Source organism: Aphelocoma coerulescens, chromosome 3, assembly GCF_041296385.1.
Source record: "Aphelocoma coerulescens isolate FSJ_1873_10779 chromosome 3, UR_Acoe_1.0, whole genome shotgun sequence".
Taxonomy (NCBI): domain Eukaryota; kingdom Metazoa; phylum Chordata; class Aves; order Passeriformes; family Corvidae; genus Aphelocoma; species Aphelocoma coerulescens.
The window spans coordinates 66,236,242-66,251,325 of record NC_091016.1 but is presented as its reverse complement, the minus strand read 5'-3'; the positions used below and the strand labels follow the sequence as shown (position 1 = coordinate 66,251,325).

Here is a 15,084-nt window from a genome sequence, read left to right as displayed (position 1 = left end):
TGTTGACAAGTCACTCAGGGGAGTGATGGCTGCTTAAATGCTTGCTGGGGGCTTTCTGTTTTAAAAAATATTCTTAAAAAATATATTTTTTTGGAAAGGGGTCTGGGCTGTGTGCAGGCAATGGCAGTGGTAGCAGCATTTGCCAGTGCTGAAATAAGAAATGCAGCAGGAAATTACAGAAAAGTTGTCAAAAGCAGAATGGGAGTGAGTGGCTTTAACAGCTGGCTGATTTCAAAGTACATGGATAGGTATAAACCTACTGAATGTTGTTGTAGTTTTGTTGTTTCTGCATCAAATGAAGTTTGCCAACTAAAGACTGGATTCCAGGGAGATAAAGGCAGTTATTTGGTAAAAAAATCAAAACAAAAAGTGGTCAAAAATAGCAACAATCACCATATATTGTTGATCTTTTGATCCATTGTTGATCTATTACTAATAAAACTGAACATCAAAGTAGATATTGCTCTTAAGTACTGTAAATATATGCTTAGCTTCTGTTTAGCATGTGGAGTTAGATGAAAGCTTCATTTTCTTTCAGGTAAGTGGAAAGAAATTAAAAAAAATTAATAGTATGAGTGGGAGAAACACCCAAAACCTAGGTTATTTAGAGCTGATTGGGTGTTAATATATTAAGATTTCTTCTGTCTAATCTCTTGTATTCTTTTAACACTTCATTAATTCTATTTTCCTAACAAAAATCAGTATAGATTACATAGTACTCATGAAACATTACAAATCTGAATTTTTCAACAGATATAAAAGTGCCACATCTGCATTACAAATTTTGCCCCTACATTAAAGTCATGCCAAGTTAATTGAGTTGTCTGATAGGTCTGATTAAAGATCAGACCTGTGACTGGCTGATGGCAAACCACAGGAACATAGAAAACTATTAGTTTTAGAGCATGCACATTTCCTGCAAAAAGTATGATGGTAATACCAACTTCCCTACACACATGGTGGTGCCACCATGTGTGATTAGTTCTATGTTTGCTAAGGCACTGGAGGATGCAGAGATCTGCCTCTGTAAATCTCACTAAGACTGTAGATGAGTCGAACTGTAGTTCCCATTGACTTTTTCCCTGGCTTCATTAAACTTCTTTTAAGTCCTTCTGGATGTGTAGCTGCATCTTTAAAGTACTCATTATTTAAAAATCTAGATTTGTATGAAAAACATAGATTTTGGAAGTTTCAGCTCTAAAGGTGTTACATTGATCATTGTTTCTGAAAGGGGGCTTATTTTCTTCAGCTATGCTCTGAAATGTATTTATTTCATCAGTTTTGCAATGTACTCCTTTCTGTAAAGTCGTAAGTTGTGTTTGTTTAGAGAAGAAAAGGGAAAACCTCCATTCATGCAGTACTACAAATATAATAACATACATAAGCAGCATACAGAGTGTTACTGTTTGCAATCTCCATCCATCGTTGTGGAGCCCTGGTGTATTACAGAATGAGAAGAATGCCCTCCACATTAAAGAATTTCATGTAGTTCTACATGTGAAACAAGGAGAGTGAAGCAAAAGCAAGGCAAAAGTAGTGAGGAGATGGCACATGCTTTCCCTCACTCCCTCAGAACAGTGATAAAGTGTTGAGAAAATTAGCACCCCTTTTATCTCCAAGATTATGAGCTGTGTTCCATGTGGCCATGAGTTTTCAGCATGTGTCAGTCTGGCATGTTGAGAGTGGCAACTCCTTTGTGGAAGAGCACAGCTGAGTGTCTTTGAAGGAGATGAATGCAATTAAACTTGATGGGTCTAATCTAGTGTCAACTAGGACAGGGAAGAAAGATTAGAGAATAGAGTTTGTGATATTATAGCAACTAATCCAAGGTAATTTATCTTCTGCTACAGCCTAAATGAGTAGTTTTTCCTTATTCCTCAGGGATTTCTCTATGTGTTCCATGGTAAATCCTTATTTTACAAGATGTTCACATATTTGGAAAGCTCTTCAGGTTTTTTTTTTTCTATTTAGAATGGGTAGGCGCTGAACTTGTAATTTATCTCAGCCTGGAAGCTAATGCTGATATAGAAAAGCATGAAGAGAAGATGTCTCTGTCTCCATTGCAATACCTTTTTCCAATAGAAGCCATTATCTGGGGGTGTTTTGCATTTTGTAATTCATACCCAAACGTACGAGGACTGCAGTTTTATTTCAGTCCTGTATGAGAGCTGATGGAGTACAAATGTCATGTTGGGTTCTCTGCCATGTGTGCCCCCAGCATAACCTAAACTTAGTTCTGTTCTGAAGAGGTTACATTTCATTGTCTTATAGTTACTATTGATCAGAAAAAAAAAAAAGTTCTGTCTAATGAAACTCTATTAAGACTTCAGATCTGAATTTTCATCTTGAAAGACTTAAGTAACAAAGATCAAGAAATCCAGCACATTCCTGCTCTACTGTAGAAGAGCAGAACACCACAAAAAGGAGAAAGCCTACTATAGAATCTAAAGGGCACAGCTAAAAGGGTTGTATAAGTGGTGTGAAGGAGACTGTACTAGAAAGACAGAGGCAGTGCTTGCCATGGAATCAGGACTTGAAAAAGAATCAAAGGAAGTCATTATGATGATTGCTGGGGATGAGAAAGCATCAGTCAGGAAGTTGAAGTGGTGCCCAAGTGATGGAGTTCAAAAGGACCTCTAACCTTGAAAGGTTAGAAGTAAAAAAAAGTAAATGGCAAGCCAAAAAGTGACTTGGAGGAGCAGATACAAGTGTCTGAGTAGGCATGGGCTCTTCAACCTGGTAGAGAGACTGTGGAGGTGAGATACAATAGAGATCTGCAAAATCATGAGTGGCACAGAGAGGATTGATAGCCGTTGCTTTTTTTCAACATTTCTTCTGAAATAAAAATGGGGGGATGTGCAGTACAACTGAAGATTAAAAACCAAAGTGATTCTTTGCATGAGAGACACCTGACTCCCTCTGGGTTAAAGTTTGTACAAGTTGAAAGAGTGACTGGATAATTTTGTAGAAAAGGAACCTTTTGAATGTTACTAAATACATAGAAAGTGCTGGAAAGAGCGGAGCTGAAAACAGTGGGAGGTCATGGTGTTGCTGGCTGAACTTGGAGATGAAAGTGGTGACTTGTAGAAAAGGACCATTTAACCTGTTTTTCAGTACGTGTGTGTTACTCTGGGAATAACATTTGGAGGAATGCCCTTGAGCAGTTTAATCAAACAAAAACGTGCTGAAGCAAAAATGTTCAAAAACAGTGATGTCTAATAGTTTTGTCTTCATGCTGTCTTTACAGGAATCTCACGATCACGTTCTTTTGGATATTTCTGTCACTAGAGAGCAGATGAGTCACTATCGAGCTGCAGCTGAAACTGCTCAAAGTGAACTTGCAGCACTTTCTGTGAAGTATGACTGTGCCCAGTCAGAGGTACATTTAAAAATAAGTTCAAATCCTTCTCCAGACCTGAGGATTCTTTGCATCACCTTCTGTAGAGAATAGAAAGCTTTCAGAAAGTCCAATACTTGCTTTTGCTACAGAATTTTTGGAGGTTTTTTGTAATAAATTTGTTTTTAGAATGTCTGTGTGATTTTTAGTTTGCTTTCTTCTGTGATCAAGAACTGATTATTAGCTTGTATTTGAAAGACTTGAAGTAGTCTAGCTTTTTATCATCATCTAAATTCAATCTTTTTATATTAAACCTGAAAATTAGCATTTCTAAATTGTGGTTGTATAAAAGTTCAGATAGATATCTTCCTGTTGATGGCGAGTTAAGATCTAGCTGCCCATATTTACTCATTTCTCCCCTTTTATTCAAGTTATAGCTCCCCAAATTTGCTCTGCATTCATCAGTGAAACCGTGTTTGTGCTAATTTGCTCTGCTTTCATCATCAGTGAAACTGTGTGTATGCTAATGGAGTTGACTGTAACTAGAGAGGCTGAAGAACATGTACACATACTTTTCTACTCTTCCTGCTGTGTAGATGGTGCTTCTCAGGAGAGGATTTATTACAGGATAACTTTCAGAGCTTCATTATTGCCACAAGTAAATTTTTTTTAACATGTAACTGACGAAAAGTGATTTGATGGAAGTCAGCAATGCTGGCAGTGGTCAGTTTTAAAGTGGAGTAAAATTTGCCTTTAGAAGACACGAAAGGCTTACATTTATTCATATGCAGAACTACAGGCATAAGTGTCTATTGACTGAGGTTTAATTTGATCAGTTGAATCCTGAAGTTACTGCAGGGCTCCCCTACCTTTAACATTTATCTAGAATCCGTGCTTTAAATTTAAATTTTAAAAAGCCATAGAGAATCTCATGTTCTCATGCAAGGAATTTATTACTGGAAATGTTGAATGGCTTTATTGCCAGAACATCTGACTGATTTATAGATTCCTCAAGACTGTGCTTGCAAAAGCATATTCAAGAAAGCAGCTGTTCATGCTCTTGTTAATAAAGACCTTCATGACCCAGCTGAGGTCAGAGCCTTGTTCTTTTGAGTGCTCTGTAAAACTCATGATATAGGATTATTCTTGCTTTTTCTGCTATTGGAACTGACCACAAAGACAATGGAAAGAGGAAAAAATATTGGATGGGGAGTTGAACCACAGAGAAATTTTAAGGCTATGAACACTCTAAGATACCATAGCTTGGTCCAGCTGCCAAGCAAAGCAATGCTATTGTTCCTTCAGCTGCTTATTTCCTTCCCCACACTGCCCCACCCCTTGTGCCGGCATAGATGTATAAGTGTAGTTTTTACAGTGCACTGTTGTGTCAATGCAATTGAAAAATAATTCCTTTCAAGTTATTTTTTAGCCAGATCAGTTTCCCAATCTTATTTCACCTTGTAGCCATATAAGTGCTTCTGGTAGCACAAAGAGGAGGGTATGGAAATGAAGCCCATGAACTCGGGAAAAAGCCAAGCTGCTTCTGCTTTTCTCAAAGTCAGTGCTGCTTTATGTCAGCTCCAGAGTGTCTGATAAACCAGTGCTTGCACGTGAAGCATAAGCTTATCGAAGGCTGTGCTGCTGCTGCAAGGATGATCCTCCTACCTGATTTCTCAGCATCAGCCTGTGCTCTTTGATGTGACCAGCTCCACTTCCTCTTTCTCCTCTGCGAGAGAAAAAGTGAATATTTTCTATCAGTTGTTACTTAAGTTGTTTGTGGGGAAGTCAGACAAACACAGAGCTAGTGCGAGGGAGAGGAGAGGTGTGTGTGGCTGAAAAGAGGAGAAGCAGGACTTTTCCAAGGCAGTTGGCTCACCAGCCTCTCCAATTTCTCTGAGTGTCTTGGGTCTGGTGATACTGAAAGACTCCATCAGAGAAGTGAATTTCTCATTGCCCTGGATTGCAGTTTAATATCTTAAATATTTTTGCCTCAAAATGTTTGCCACAATTTAAAAGTTCTATCACTCATCATAAAGAGCAGTTAACTTGGCTTAATTATTTGCCTGTTAATTTTATGTAATAGGACAGAAGTCCTTCAGATTGTGTCTTGCTGCTTTTAATTGGAATAGTCAGGAAAGCTGAAATATGCCTTACCACTTCTTGTGACAAAAAAGTCCACTTTAAATTACTTGTTCCTATAACAAAAAAAATCATATGAAAATGTTGTTTGCCTGGTGAGTCTCCCTCAAGCGTGGTCTCCTAGAGAAGCTTCTAGCAGAAATAGTTCAATGGAAAATGGTATATTTAACAAAAAGAGAGAGGAAAATCTACTGAACTCCATGAACTCTTGGAAAGCTCTAGCATCATCGCTGTAAGAGGTCTTTAGCATTTGAGGGTGATTTTCCTTCTCCTCCCCTTCCTTAAAAGGTGCTATTACTGCTTCTGCATAAATCCAGCTACATTTAATTGGATTATCATGCCCAAAAGTAACTACTTGCATAAGATGAGAAGAGGGTGCCTAACACACAATGGTCCAAAAATTTATTTGCCTGAGTATGCCTCAGATCATCAAAAGTCTCCACACATACAACAGGATACTTTGCTATTACAACTCCCTGCAGCTATAGATTATCTGTGGAATTGTGCACCAGAATTGGAAGCAGGCAGGCGGCAGGCAAAGAAGAGGGAATAGAGGTGTTAATAACTTTATTGTAATGCAGACACATAGGAGACATGAGTTAAGGTTGTGCAGCAGAACATAATTTAGACTTGTCCTAAATTCTGAGTTAGTAAATAAATTTATCTTCCTGTAAGGTGTTATCTTGAAAAGTTGCATTGTGTTGCCCAACAGTAGCTTTTGTTTTTGCAAACCTCTCCTACTCCTTTTTCTGTCTTGTAGTGATAGAAATGCATTTCTATCACATTACTAAGCTTGTTATAAAGTCATGTTATTTCAGCCTGGGCAAAGTACTCTTCATTAATTTTCTCCTTTTCTATCTATAGCTTCTTAAACTCAGGTCGAGTATGATCTCTAAAGAAGTTTCTTTTCAAGAGCTGAAGGCTGAAGCTGACAGCTATAAGGAAAACAATGCCAGACAGATGTCTCGCCTCCTGTCTCTGCAAACACAAATCCAGGAGATGGAAGAAGAGCTGTGTGCACTTGCCACTTCTAAAAGCCAGGCTGAGCTGACAGCTCAGGTGGCATATAAGGAAAATTTGGAGCTGAAGGAGGAGCTTCATGAGAAAAATGCCAAACTTAAGTAAGAGTCACATCAGATAAGAAACAATTTTTTGGGGGGGAGGACAGAACAGTGTGGAGGACAGAACAGTGTAGTTGTCAACAGAGAAAAATGTGTTGGTGGATAGAGTTTATTGCAGTTCTGAATTCTGTTACAGTGCCTTGCACAACTGTTGTACCTGAGTGTGTGGCAGGTATTGAAATTTGAATTTTATTTTGAGTTGTTAGTCCATAAATGGAGGTTGTACTGTTTTGTACTTTGAAGGTGAAATGCATTAAACTTATAAAAGATAGTATCCTTTAACTGTACTGTTTTTAGCATAGTGTATCAGAGCACTGATCTGTCAGTTCTACATAGTTGCTTGTGTTTTGGGTCTGTAGGATGGAGACTCATGGCAAAATTGACTGGTATGAAAATATTCTGAACTCTGAAATTCTAAAATCAGTGTCAGTCATATTAATAGACACCTTGTAGACTTTTATAATGGATTTTTCCACCCATTATCAGGCTAATATTTGTGACTCTATCAATACTGTCTAGTTAAGAGCAAGGTGAGTGTTTACCAGACACCTCTATTTCCCAAATCAGTATTTCACACAGCTCTGCCAGGCTTTGTGCATTAAAAATTAATAATTAAGTAATTTTAAAACTTAGAGAAAGCCATTGCAGTGCACTTGTTTATTACCAGCTGATTTGCCAAAAGCCCTGCCTGGAGAGCGCAGTCTGACATAATGGCTGTTAATATTCTTTAAAATGCTATTTCTGGTAGAAAGAAAAAAAAAACTAAAAAATGGAAGAAAAACCTCCTATTCTGTTTGCTTGCCTAACTCACTGGGAGAAAACTGCTGGAATACTGTGTTTCATACTCACCTGCCATTATAGTGATACAGTCAATTTTATGGGCATAAATCTCTGCTGTCACTCCCAGAGCAGTCCTGGCTGCTCTCTTTGGCCCACAACACTTGTGTAATCAGTTCTGTTTGTGTTGATGCGTGGTGATCAGGACCAGGGGATTGCTCCAAGAAATAAGCAAAATAAAAAGCTCAATTTCTACCTCTACCAATCCCAGATCTGGTTCACTGTACACCTGGAGTGTGCCACTGGACTTCTGGCAAAAAGGAAGGGGTACAGGGATAGTGAGTTTGCTCATTTAGAAGGAACAAACATGTTGGATTGCTCATGAATGTGCAGTGTTTGCTTTCAAAGCTTTTTCTCTTCCTCAGCTAATGGTTACATGTGTCACTTCATACCAACCAATGTACTGACTCAGTGAACTTCAGCCACTTAGTCTGGCTGCCGTGGTGATACTTGGCGCTGGACTAGTCCTAATTAGGTGTTCCAAAAAGATTTTCACTGAAAACCACTAATGAAAGGGAAGAGCAAGCCAGCACCCATGAAGTGCATATTTACATTCTGTACCTTGGGGATATAGTAAGAAATGTTTGGTGAATTCTATGATTGGCTTCCAGGATGTGCACCTCTCCTATTGAAAACGGTGCTTTTCTACTCAACAGGTCTATTGCCATGGTATTTTTAGAGTCTGGACTCTCAAAAGCTTTTTTCTTCTTCTTTTTCCTTCTCTCCTCTTTGCTCATTAGTTCTGAAGAGCTAGCAAAACTGTGAAAAAGCTGTGTTCTAATTTTTTTTACCTGACTGCCTATTTTCTAGGTGCTCACGCCTTTATGGCCCTACAGCAGGTAATTAGATGATTTGTGAAGTTATCAAGTGAGTGCTTTGTACTTCAGATTTTTTTATTTTTAGAAGCAGGCATGGTTTTGTCTGTGGATACTTCAATTTTTTAGAGACACAGAACAGTTGTGGCATTGTTGGTCAATCTTATATAATATTCTGACATATAAGCATGCATATATGTCATGTCTAAGCCTAATAACTTTTCACTTAACATATCCCTCCTCACAAAAGCAGTTTAGCAATCATCTCATGATTTACTTTGTTGGGGCTACAGAGGAAAGGAGGGTGCTGAGAGGTGAGGAAGCTGTGAGGGTGCTTGTGTTCTGAGGGACAGAGTCTGCTGCAGGAGGCCGAGTTCTTTTGGCTCATGGTGTGTGCTGTGCGGCAGTATGTGGAACTGCCCTCACAATATCCAGAGCAGTAATGAATGTTTTCCATTCCTCTCTGTTGTTCTGCCACTCTCTTTCACTTTGCAGCATTTACAGCAGCTGTGCTGATTTCCCTCCTAAGGCTACGTGTTAAATCTTTTCATGGACTGTCTGTTTTGCTTACTGATTTATAACCATTCAGTGTACTGTGTTTGCACTCACTGTGCATCTCCTGTTGGAGTCTCATGCTGCTCTTTGGTTATGGAATGATACTCTGTTTGATTGCCAGCCTAGAGGGGAAGAAATCAGAAATGGAAAAGAATGAGTCCATTTCCAAAAGAAATGACTACCATGCCCACCTTGAAAACTGAGAATAGTGCTACGCTCTGATAAGCAAATACGTTTCAATAAAATACTTGCTCTAGACACCTGCTTTGTTACATCTCAGGTCTTGATTTATTCTAGGGTGAAGAACGTGCTTTAGAAAGAACCTTGTTTTTCAACTGGAAGCACACTAGTTTGTCATGCAAATCTACCATTACCTATCTACCACTCTCAGTGAGAGGTATTGGAGTTGACATTTAGATTACGCTAGTGGTCATTTTGAGCTCTGTTTGGTTGACTGTTTTTGCTAATCTGTTTCTTTTTAGTTTTCCATAAGTGATGTGTGTTTCAGCATCATGAGCAAGATTTTTGTCTGTGTTTGCTACCAAAGCAGACTATGGTGGCTCTTATTTGCTGGACCCATCTTTGTCCCTGGCAAGGGAAGGAATTTATATTAATGAGTTAAACTCACTATTAATTTACTTGCTTTGTTGTTCTTGCAGAGCATTTACAAACTAACACCTGCTGTTAAGGTTGAGAACCTGTTTCATGTGGGACATTCATCTGCACGATAGGCACTTGTTGAGTGATAAAATTGCTGACAAAAAGCTCCCTTTTCTTCATATCTTTGTGGTAGCCCCTAGATGGTGTCTTTTTTTAATGCATCCCTTTCATGGGTAGTGCTTCAGAGTACTGTACAGCAAAGTAGTGTCTCCCATCTCTGCTTCTGCTGGTAAACTTCTCTTCACAGGTACTCTGGATGTCTTACACTTCCATTAGTCCAGGAAGGCTTCTCTTTCCTTGGAGTTTGTTAATCATCACTGCCAGCTTCTTTAGAGAGGGGATGTGAAGTGCTTTTCACATAGTTTTGCTAAGAGTTGATCACTCTCTTCCTCCCTGAATTTTCTAAGCTTTTGCTTGCACTTTCCACTTCTAGTGTCTTGAGGGCACTATTTATTTGTGTCACTTGGTTCTTTTGTTTTATTCAGATTTTGTGCTGAGAATGAGATTGGGGTCATAGAAGATTTTTTGAAGTGTTAATCAAAAGCCAAGATGAAGAAATGTTTATACATAAGGCAACAGCAAAAGTTATATGTATTACATAACAGGTACAGAGAATTAAATGTAACTTTTAAAATTCATTTGGTGGTATGCAGAAGCTAGCAATAGTCTTGGGACAATGTATTTTGCCTAGAATTCCTTTTCAGTGAACATTCATCCTGATGTGTATATTTTTTTCTGTCTGATTAGTAAATATTTGAATGAGTGTAAAGAAAACATGACTCAAGCTTCTAAAATCAGCAAAAACTATGAAGAGCTCCTTACACAGATTTCTGGATTCTTGGACATAGACATCAGAGAAACAGAGAAACCACAGGAACATTTAACATCAAAGGTGATTGTGTAGGCAAATGTTTCTCTACAGCAATTTAATAAAAAAATATTTAGTTGTCACAGAAGTAAAGCAAGTGATAGAGATCTTTGAATTTAATAATGGTTTGCAGACAGTGCTATCATTTAAAGACAGATTTTTTTTTTCATACTGGGCTAATTTTCGAAGGTGCTAAACACTAATAGGCCTCAGTGAACTCAGTCTGCCCTTACCTGCATAAATACTTTATCAGCTGGTAGTTCCCACACATAGCCTTGATTAGAAACTTGGTTGAAAGCTTTCCTCAAAATATTAACATGGGGGTCAACAGGTGACGTGTAAACTGTAGCACTAGATCTTAACTCTTACCTTGAGCTGACGTACCATTAAATGCAAACATCTGAAATGGCCTGCCCTAAAACAGCCCTAACTGTGTCCTGTAATAAAATGCTGTAAATAACTTCGTGGTGCTTCTGAGACTTAATAATAAAACTTTATTATTTCTCTTCTCTTCTGAAGTTCCAATAACTAAGCTTCCGTTTAGGAAAGGAAAATTGCTTGTATATTCTTTTAACCTCTATCAATGCTGCTGAAAGACATTTTATTCTAATTTTATGCATTTCACTCATCTTCTGTCTACTCTTTGATCCCATTTTTTTTTCACTTTGGAGCACAATAGGTATTTGGGGAAATTCTATTTCATTATGTTCATAAGAGTACAGTCTTAATAAATCAAGATTTTCTAGGTATGTATCACAGTGAGTGTACACCCTCATAATATTACATAATATTGCAAGCACACTGAAATTTTAATAGATACTCTAAAAAAAGTTGTCACGCAAGATGCACTCTTGCATGCTTTAATAATTAATAAGTTAATAATTAGAGCTTTATAAAACATATCTTCATGTCTTTTAACAATGTAGTAATAAATCTAGTTGGGAAATCTAATTTGTGCTGAAAGCTGTTCTTTAGGAAACCTTTTCTGGGGTCTTGGCACACCTATTTAGCTTCTTTTCACATTATGGTTTTATTTAAGACAGAATTAATCTGTTTTAGTCTTAACAAATGTCTTGCCAGGAGGAGTCAGGGTACATTTTTTTCTCACTCTTTGAAGTGCCCACATTCATCTATTCCACTGATTGGAAATAGTGTAGTGTACCAAAACAGCCCTAGAATCCTCCTGGAGAGGACAGCTTCTTCCAAGGTGCTGGCTGCTCATAATGCCAGCACACCCAGTATTTGGCCCTGTCCTTGAATGTGCTTATAAAATATCTGTCACAAACTCAAACCTCTCATGTTTAAAAAGTTTTGAGCGTGAATTGCAGCTTTCTCATTCCAAATGAAAGGTACATGTCTTAAAAAGCCAGGCTGAAATGATTTGCTTTTCACATGGGGTAGCTGCATGGTCTGTTTTGTGACCTGCTTCATGTCAAGCACGGAGATGCAGCAGCAGTAGCTCTCCACCTGTTTAATACATCAAAAAGTCTGTGTGGGAGTAAATCTGAATCACATTATGCTAAGGTGGGGGTTTACAGTGAGAACATGATTCTATGATTTTAATTGTCTTTCTATTCTTTTCATAATGAATAGTAGAGTGCAATTATAAATCTGACCTAGGGGTCACCAGTAACACCATGTCTTTATTGCCATGATTAGGAGCAGGTATAACTGGGATAAATATGTTTAATTGTTAAGAGCTTTTAAGAAGATACTAATATTTGAATTATTTCTCAAGGTCTCTGAAATATGTAAAGAAAATCTGTCACTAAAAGACCAGGTTGCTGCTCTTCAAGAAGCTGTGAATGTCCATGAGATGGAGTCCAAAGCTAACAGAGAAACTATCATGAGATTAGTTTCAGAAGTGGCCAAGGAGCAGAAAAGGGCAGCAGGATACTACCAAGACATGGAAAAACTTAATAAGGTACGTAATTGCATGTCTTGTATGCTTGTCTGGTTTTCACATGATTTCTTGACATTTCAAATTATTTTCAATAAGAATTACCTGAGAAAAAATGCTTCTGAAAAAATTATGTTGATTAGGGTCTTTCCTAAAAAGGACATTTTTCTAAGGTTATTTTCAACTTTTTGAAAGTGAGATATGAAGATTAAACAAGAACATTTTGTAAAATTAGACCTGAGGTAGATTAATGTCTTTCAATGCTGTTTGCAAATTTCTGTTTTTGCTTTCTTCTTAGTGTTGTAGCCTTTGTGCTTGCACAAACATGTAAATAAATGAATGTGTATATTGTTAATATCTGAGGCACAAGCATGCAGTGGTGGAAAAAATGCTCTTTTAAATAACATTTATTTGATACTGCCAGTTTTCTGAGAATTTTTCTACTCAGTTTTTCAAAAATTCTAATGAGAAATTGAAAGGAATCGATAGGACACTATTCTTTCTTTTAAGGCACTGGAAGATAAAGTGTCTTGGCTTCCATACACCCTAGATTATCTTTTCAGTGTGTCATAAATTTGTATTTCATAACCATTGGCTCATACCCAAAAAGTTGTAGGCAGTAGGATGGCTCTTGCAGGAAAGCACTGTTCACTGTTGGGAAGTCTTAGAGGAAATCTGTGCAGGAGGAAGGATGGTCAGATGAGAAATATAAGTTAAGTTGTAAGTCAAGTATTCACCAAATTCACCTAGCTATGATTTGGGAAGGAAAAGGATGTGATTTAAGGATTGAATTGCTCCAGGAGAGTTTAAACTCCCCATTAAGGGTTTGTATATTTTAAAGGATGAATGAACAAAGTGCATTTATGTAGCAATTTTCCTTACTGCTTTGCACTTTTAGTGATGACTGTGAAAAGGAAGCAGTTTAGTGAAGCCAGAGCAAAGATTTCCTGCAGGTGAAACAGTGTGGTTAAAGCTCATGGCCAGAAGGTGAGAAAATTAGAGAAGAATCTTAGACTGCCAAATATGTAGCTGAGTTGTGTGTGAGTTTGTAGGTTACCGAAACATAAAGGCAACCTTGTGCAAGTGAGTTTTCAAATGTAATACAGCATTTTCCCCACCCCTGGCATTCCTCTTTTCCTGAAGAAGAGACACCCACCATACACTTTAAAGGATATAGTGTTCTGATTCGGTTGTAAGCAAAATACTTAGGAGATGAGAAATAGCTGGCAGCGTGCTCTGGAGGAGAAAGAATTTGTGGGGAAGATAAATGTAAGTACCACAAGGGTCATAAATTTTACTTTCTGCTGAAAATAGTTTTTACCAAGCTGTGTACAATTTTCTAAGACTCAATGGAACTGAGAGAGAACCCACACCAAAAACTTAAACAGGTCCGTTTTGAGAACATTCTGTTTTCATGCTTCACTTCAAACACAGGTGTGTGAGGAAGAAGAGTGTAGTTTACTCAGTAAGCCAGAAGCAGGAGATGTTTTAGACTAGGATCAGGGCTCCATTTGTGACTTGTTTTTCAAGTTTGCTCTGACTGCCAAAACATTTCCCAAGTTCAGCTAGTTTTCTGAAAAATATTTTCCTATCATTATTGTGCATATGACAAATGAGTAATTTATTTAACCAATTTTACAGAAAAGTCTTTCTAAATGATTGGCATTGCCTTTCAAAAGCATTGCCTTTGAAAAGCCCCATCTTCATGGAGGCTCCATATTCCTCCAGTGGCATTTCAGTTTAGCTACTTCCATTTGCAGACACTGGGTAAAGCTGTGGAGAAGGTTTTGTGTTCACAAAAGCACATTAAGAAGTTCATTATTGAAAAAGAAAGTAAAAAACAAAAAATGCTTTAAGCCCTCACATGTAAAGTGTGATGTATGGGATCCCCTGTTCCCTTGATGGGTGTCTTACTTGGTTACAGGAGGGGCACCAGCGGCATGGGGTCAGTCTGACTTTGCCATGTACTTCATGCTGCACAGCTCAAGCATATGAACGGAGTTGCACGTGTTGTGACATGTTCCCCTGTCAAGGTGAGAAGCAGAAATCCATACTGCTCCTGTGCCAGAAGACTCTTAATTGGCTGTGTGTTTCTGGGCTGTTTTCTGGGCTTAATTAACGGAATTGCCTGTAGCTGAATTCACCCAGCAAAGGCTGAGTACAAGTGACTCCTGCCTGTGTGTGCCTAAAGCTCTTAGGGCCAAACATTTTGGCCATCTTCAGTATTACAGATTGAGATGGCAGCCCATTTCCCCCAGTTTGCTCTTAAAATTCTTCCTAAGTGTATAGAGACCATCACACTGTTCTGTCAATCATCTCCAGCAAGATTCGGCCACAGCACTGTCCCCTGCCACCCCTCTGAATAATTGCCTGTTTTAATTGCCAGGTAGTTCTCCACTCAGGATTTCTGTGAATTCCTTCTCTTGACCAGGTGCTTTTTTTTATGTGCCAGGAGGGACATATGCCTGTATTCAAAAATTCTTACTAAATAAAATGAAAGCCAGTCAGTTATGTTTTAAGGTTAATATATTTAAAATATTCTTTATCATGTTTGATACTTGAGTATTTGTTGCAGTTAGCTGGAATTCATTCGAGGAACATTAACAAGTGAACAATAATTTTATCTGTTCCCCTCTCAGTCTCACTCTATGACAATATGAAGTGGCAAATAATAAAAACCAATAACTCTTAAAGCTAATAAAAGTAAAAAAAGCAATTCAAGAAGCAGTTTTTTTCAATCTATTATTTTTTAAATTTCTGAATATATTATTCTATTTATTTCTGAATTTCTCATGTTTCTGATAGAATATTGCAAGATTTTGCTTCTGGACAGCTGTAAATATTGTGCATAC

At 37.9% G+C, this 15,084-nt stretch overlaps 1 protein-coding gene across 1 annotated transcript in view; it reads left to right on the top strand.

Moving 5' to 3' along the window:
* Positions 1-15,084, top strand: part of LOC138108256 (coiled-coil domain-containing protein 170-like) — a 50,062-nt gene that overhangs the window by 17,227 nt on the left and 17,751 nt on the right. Inside the window, exons 6-9 of the mRNA XM_069010661.1 lie at positions 3,248-3,379; positions 6,341-6,597; positions 10,212-10,356; positions 12,071-12,256. Of these exons, the coding sequence (XP_068866762.1) occupies positions 3,248-3,379; positions 6,341-6,597; positions 10,212-10,356; positions 12,071-12,256 (720 nt within the window). The remainder of the gene's footprint in view (positions 1-3,247; positions 3,380-6,340; positions 6,598-10,211; positions 10,357-12,070; positions 12,257-15,084) is intronic.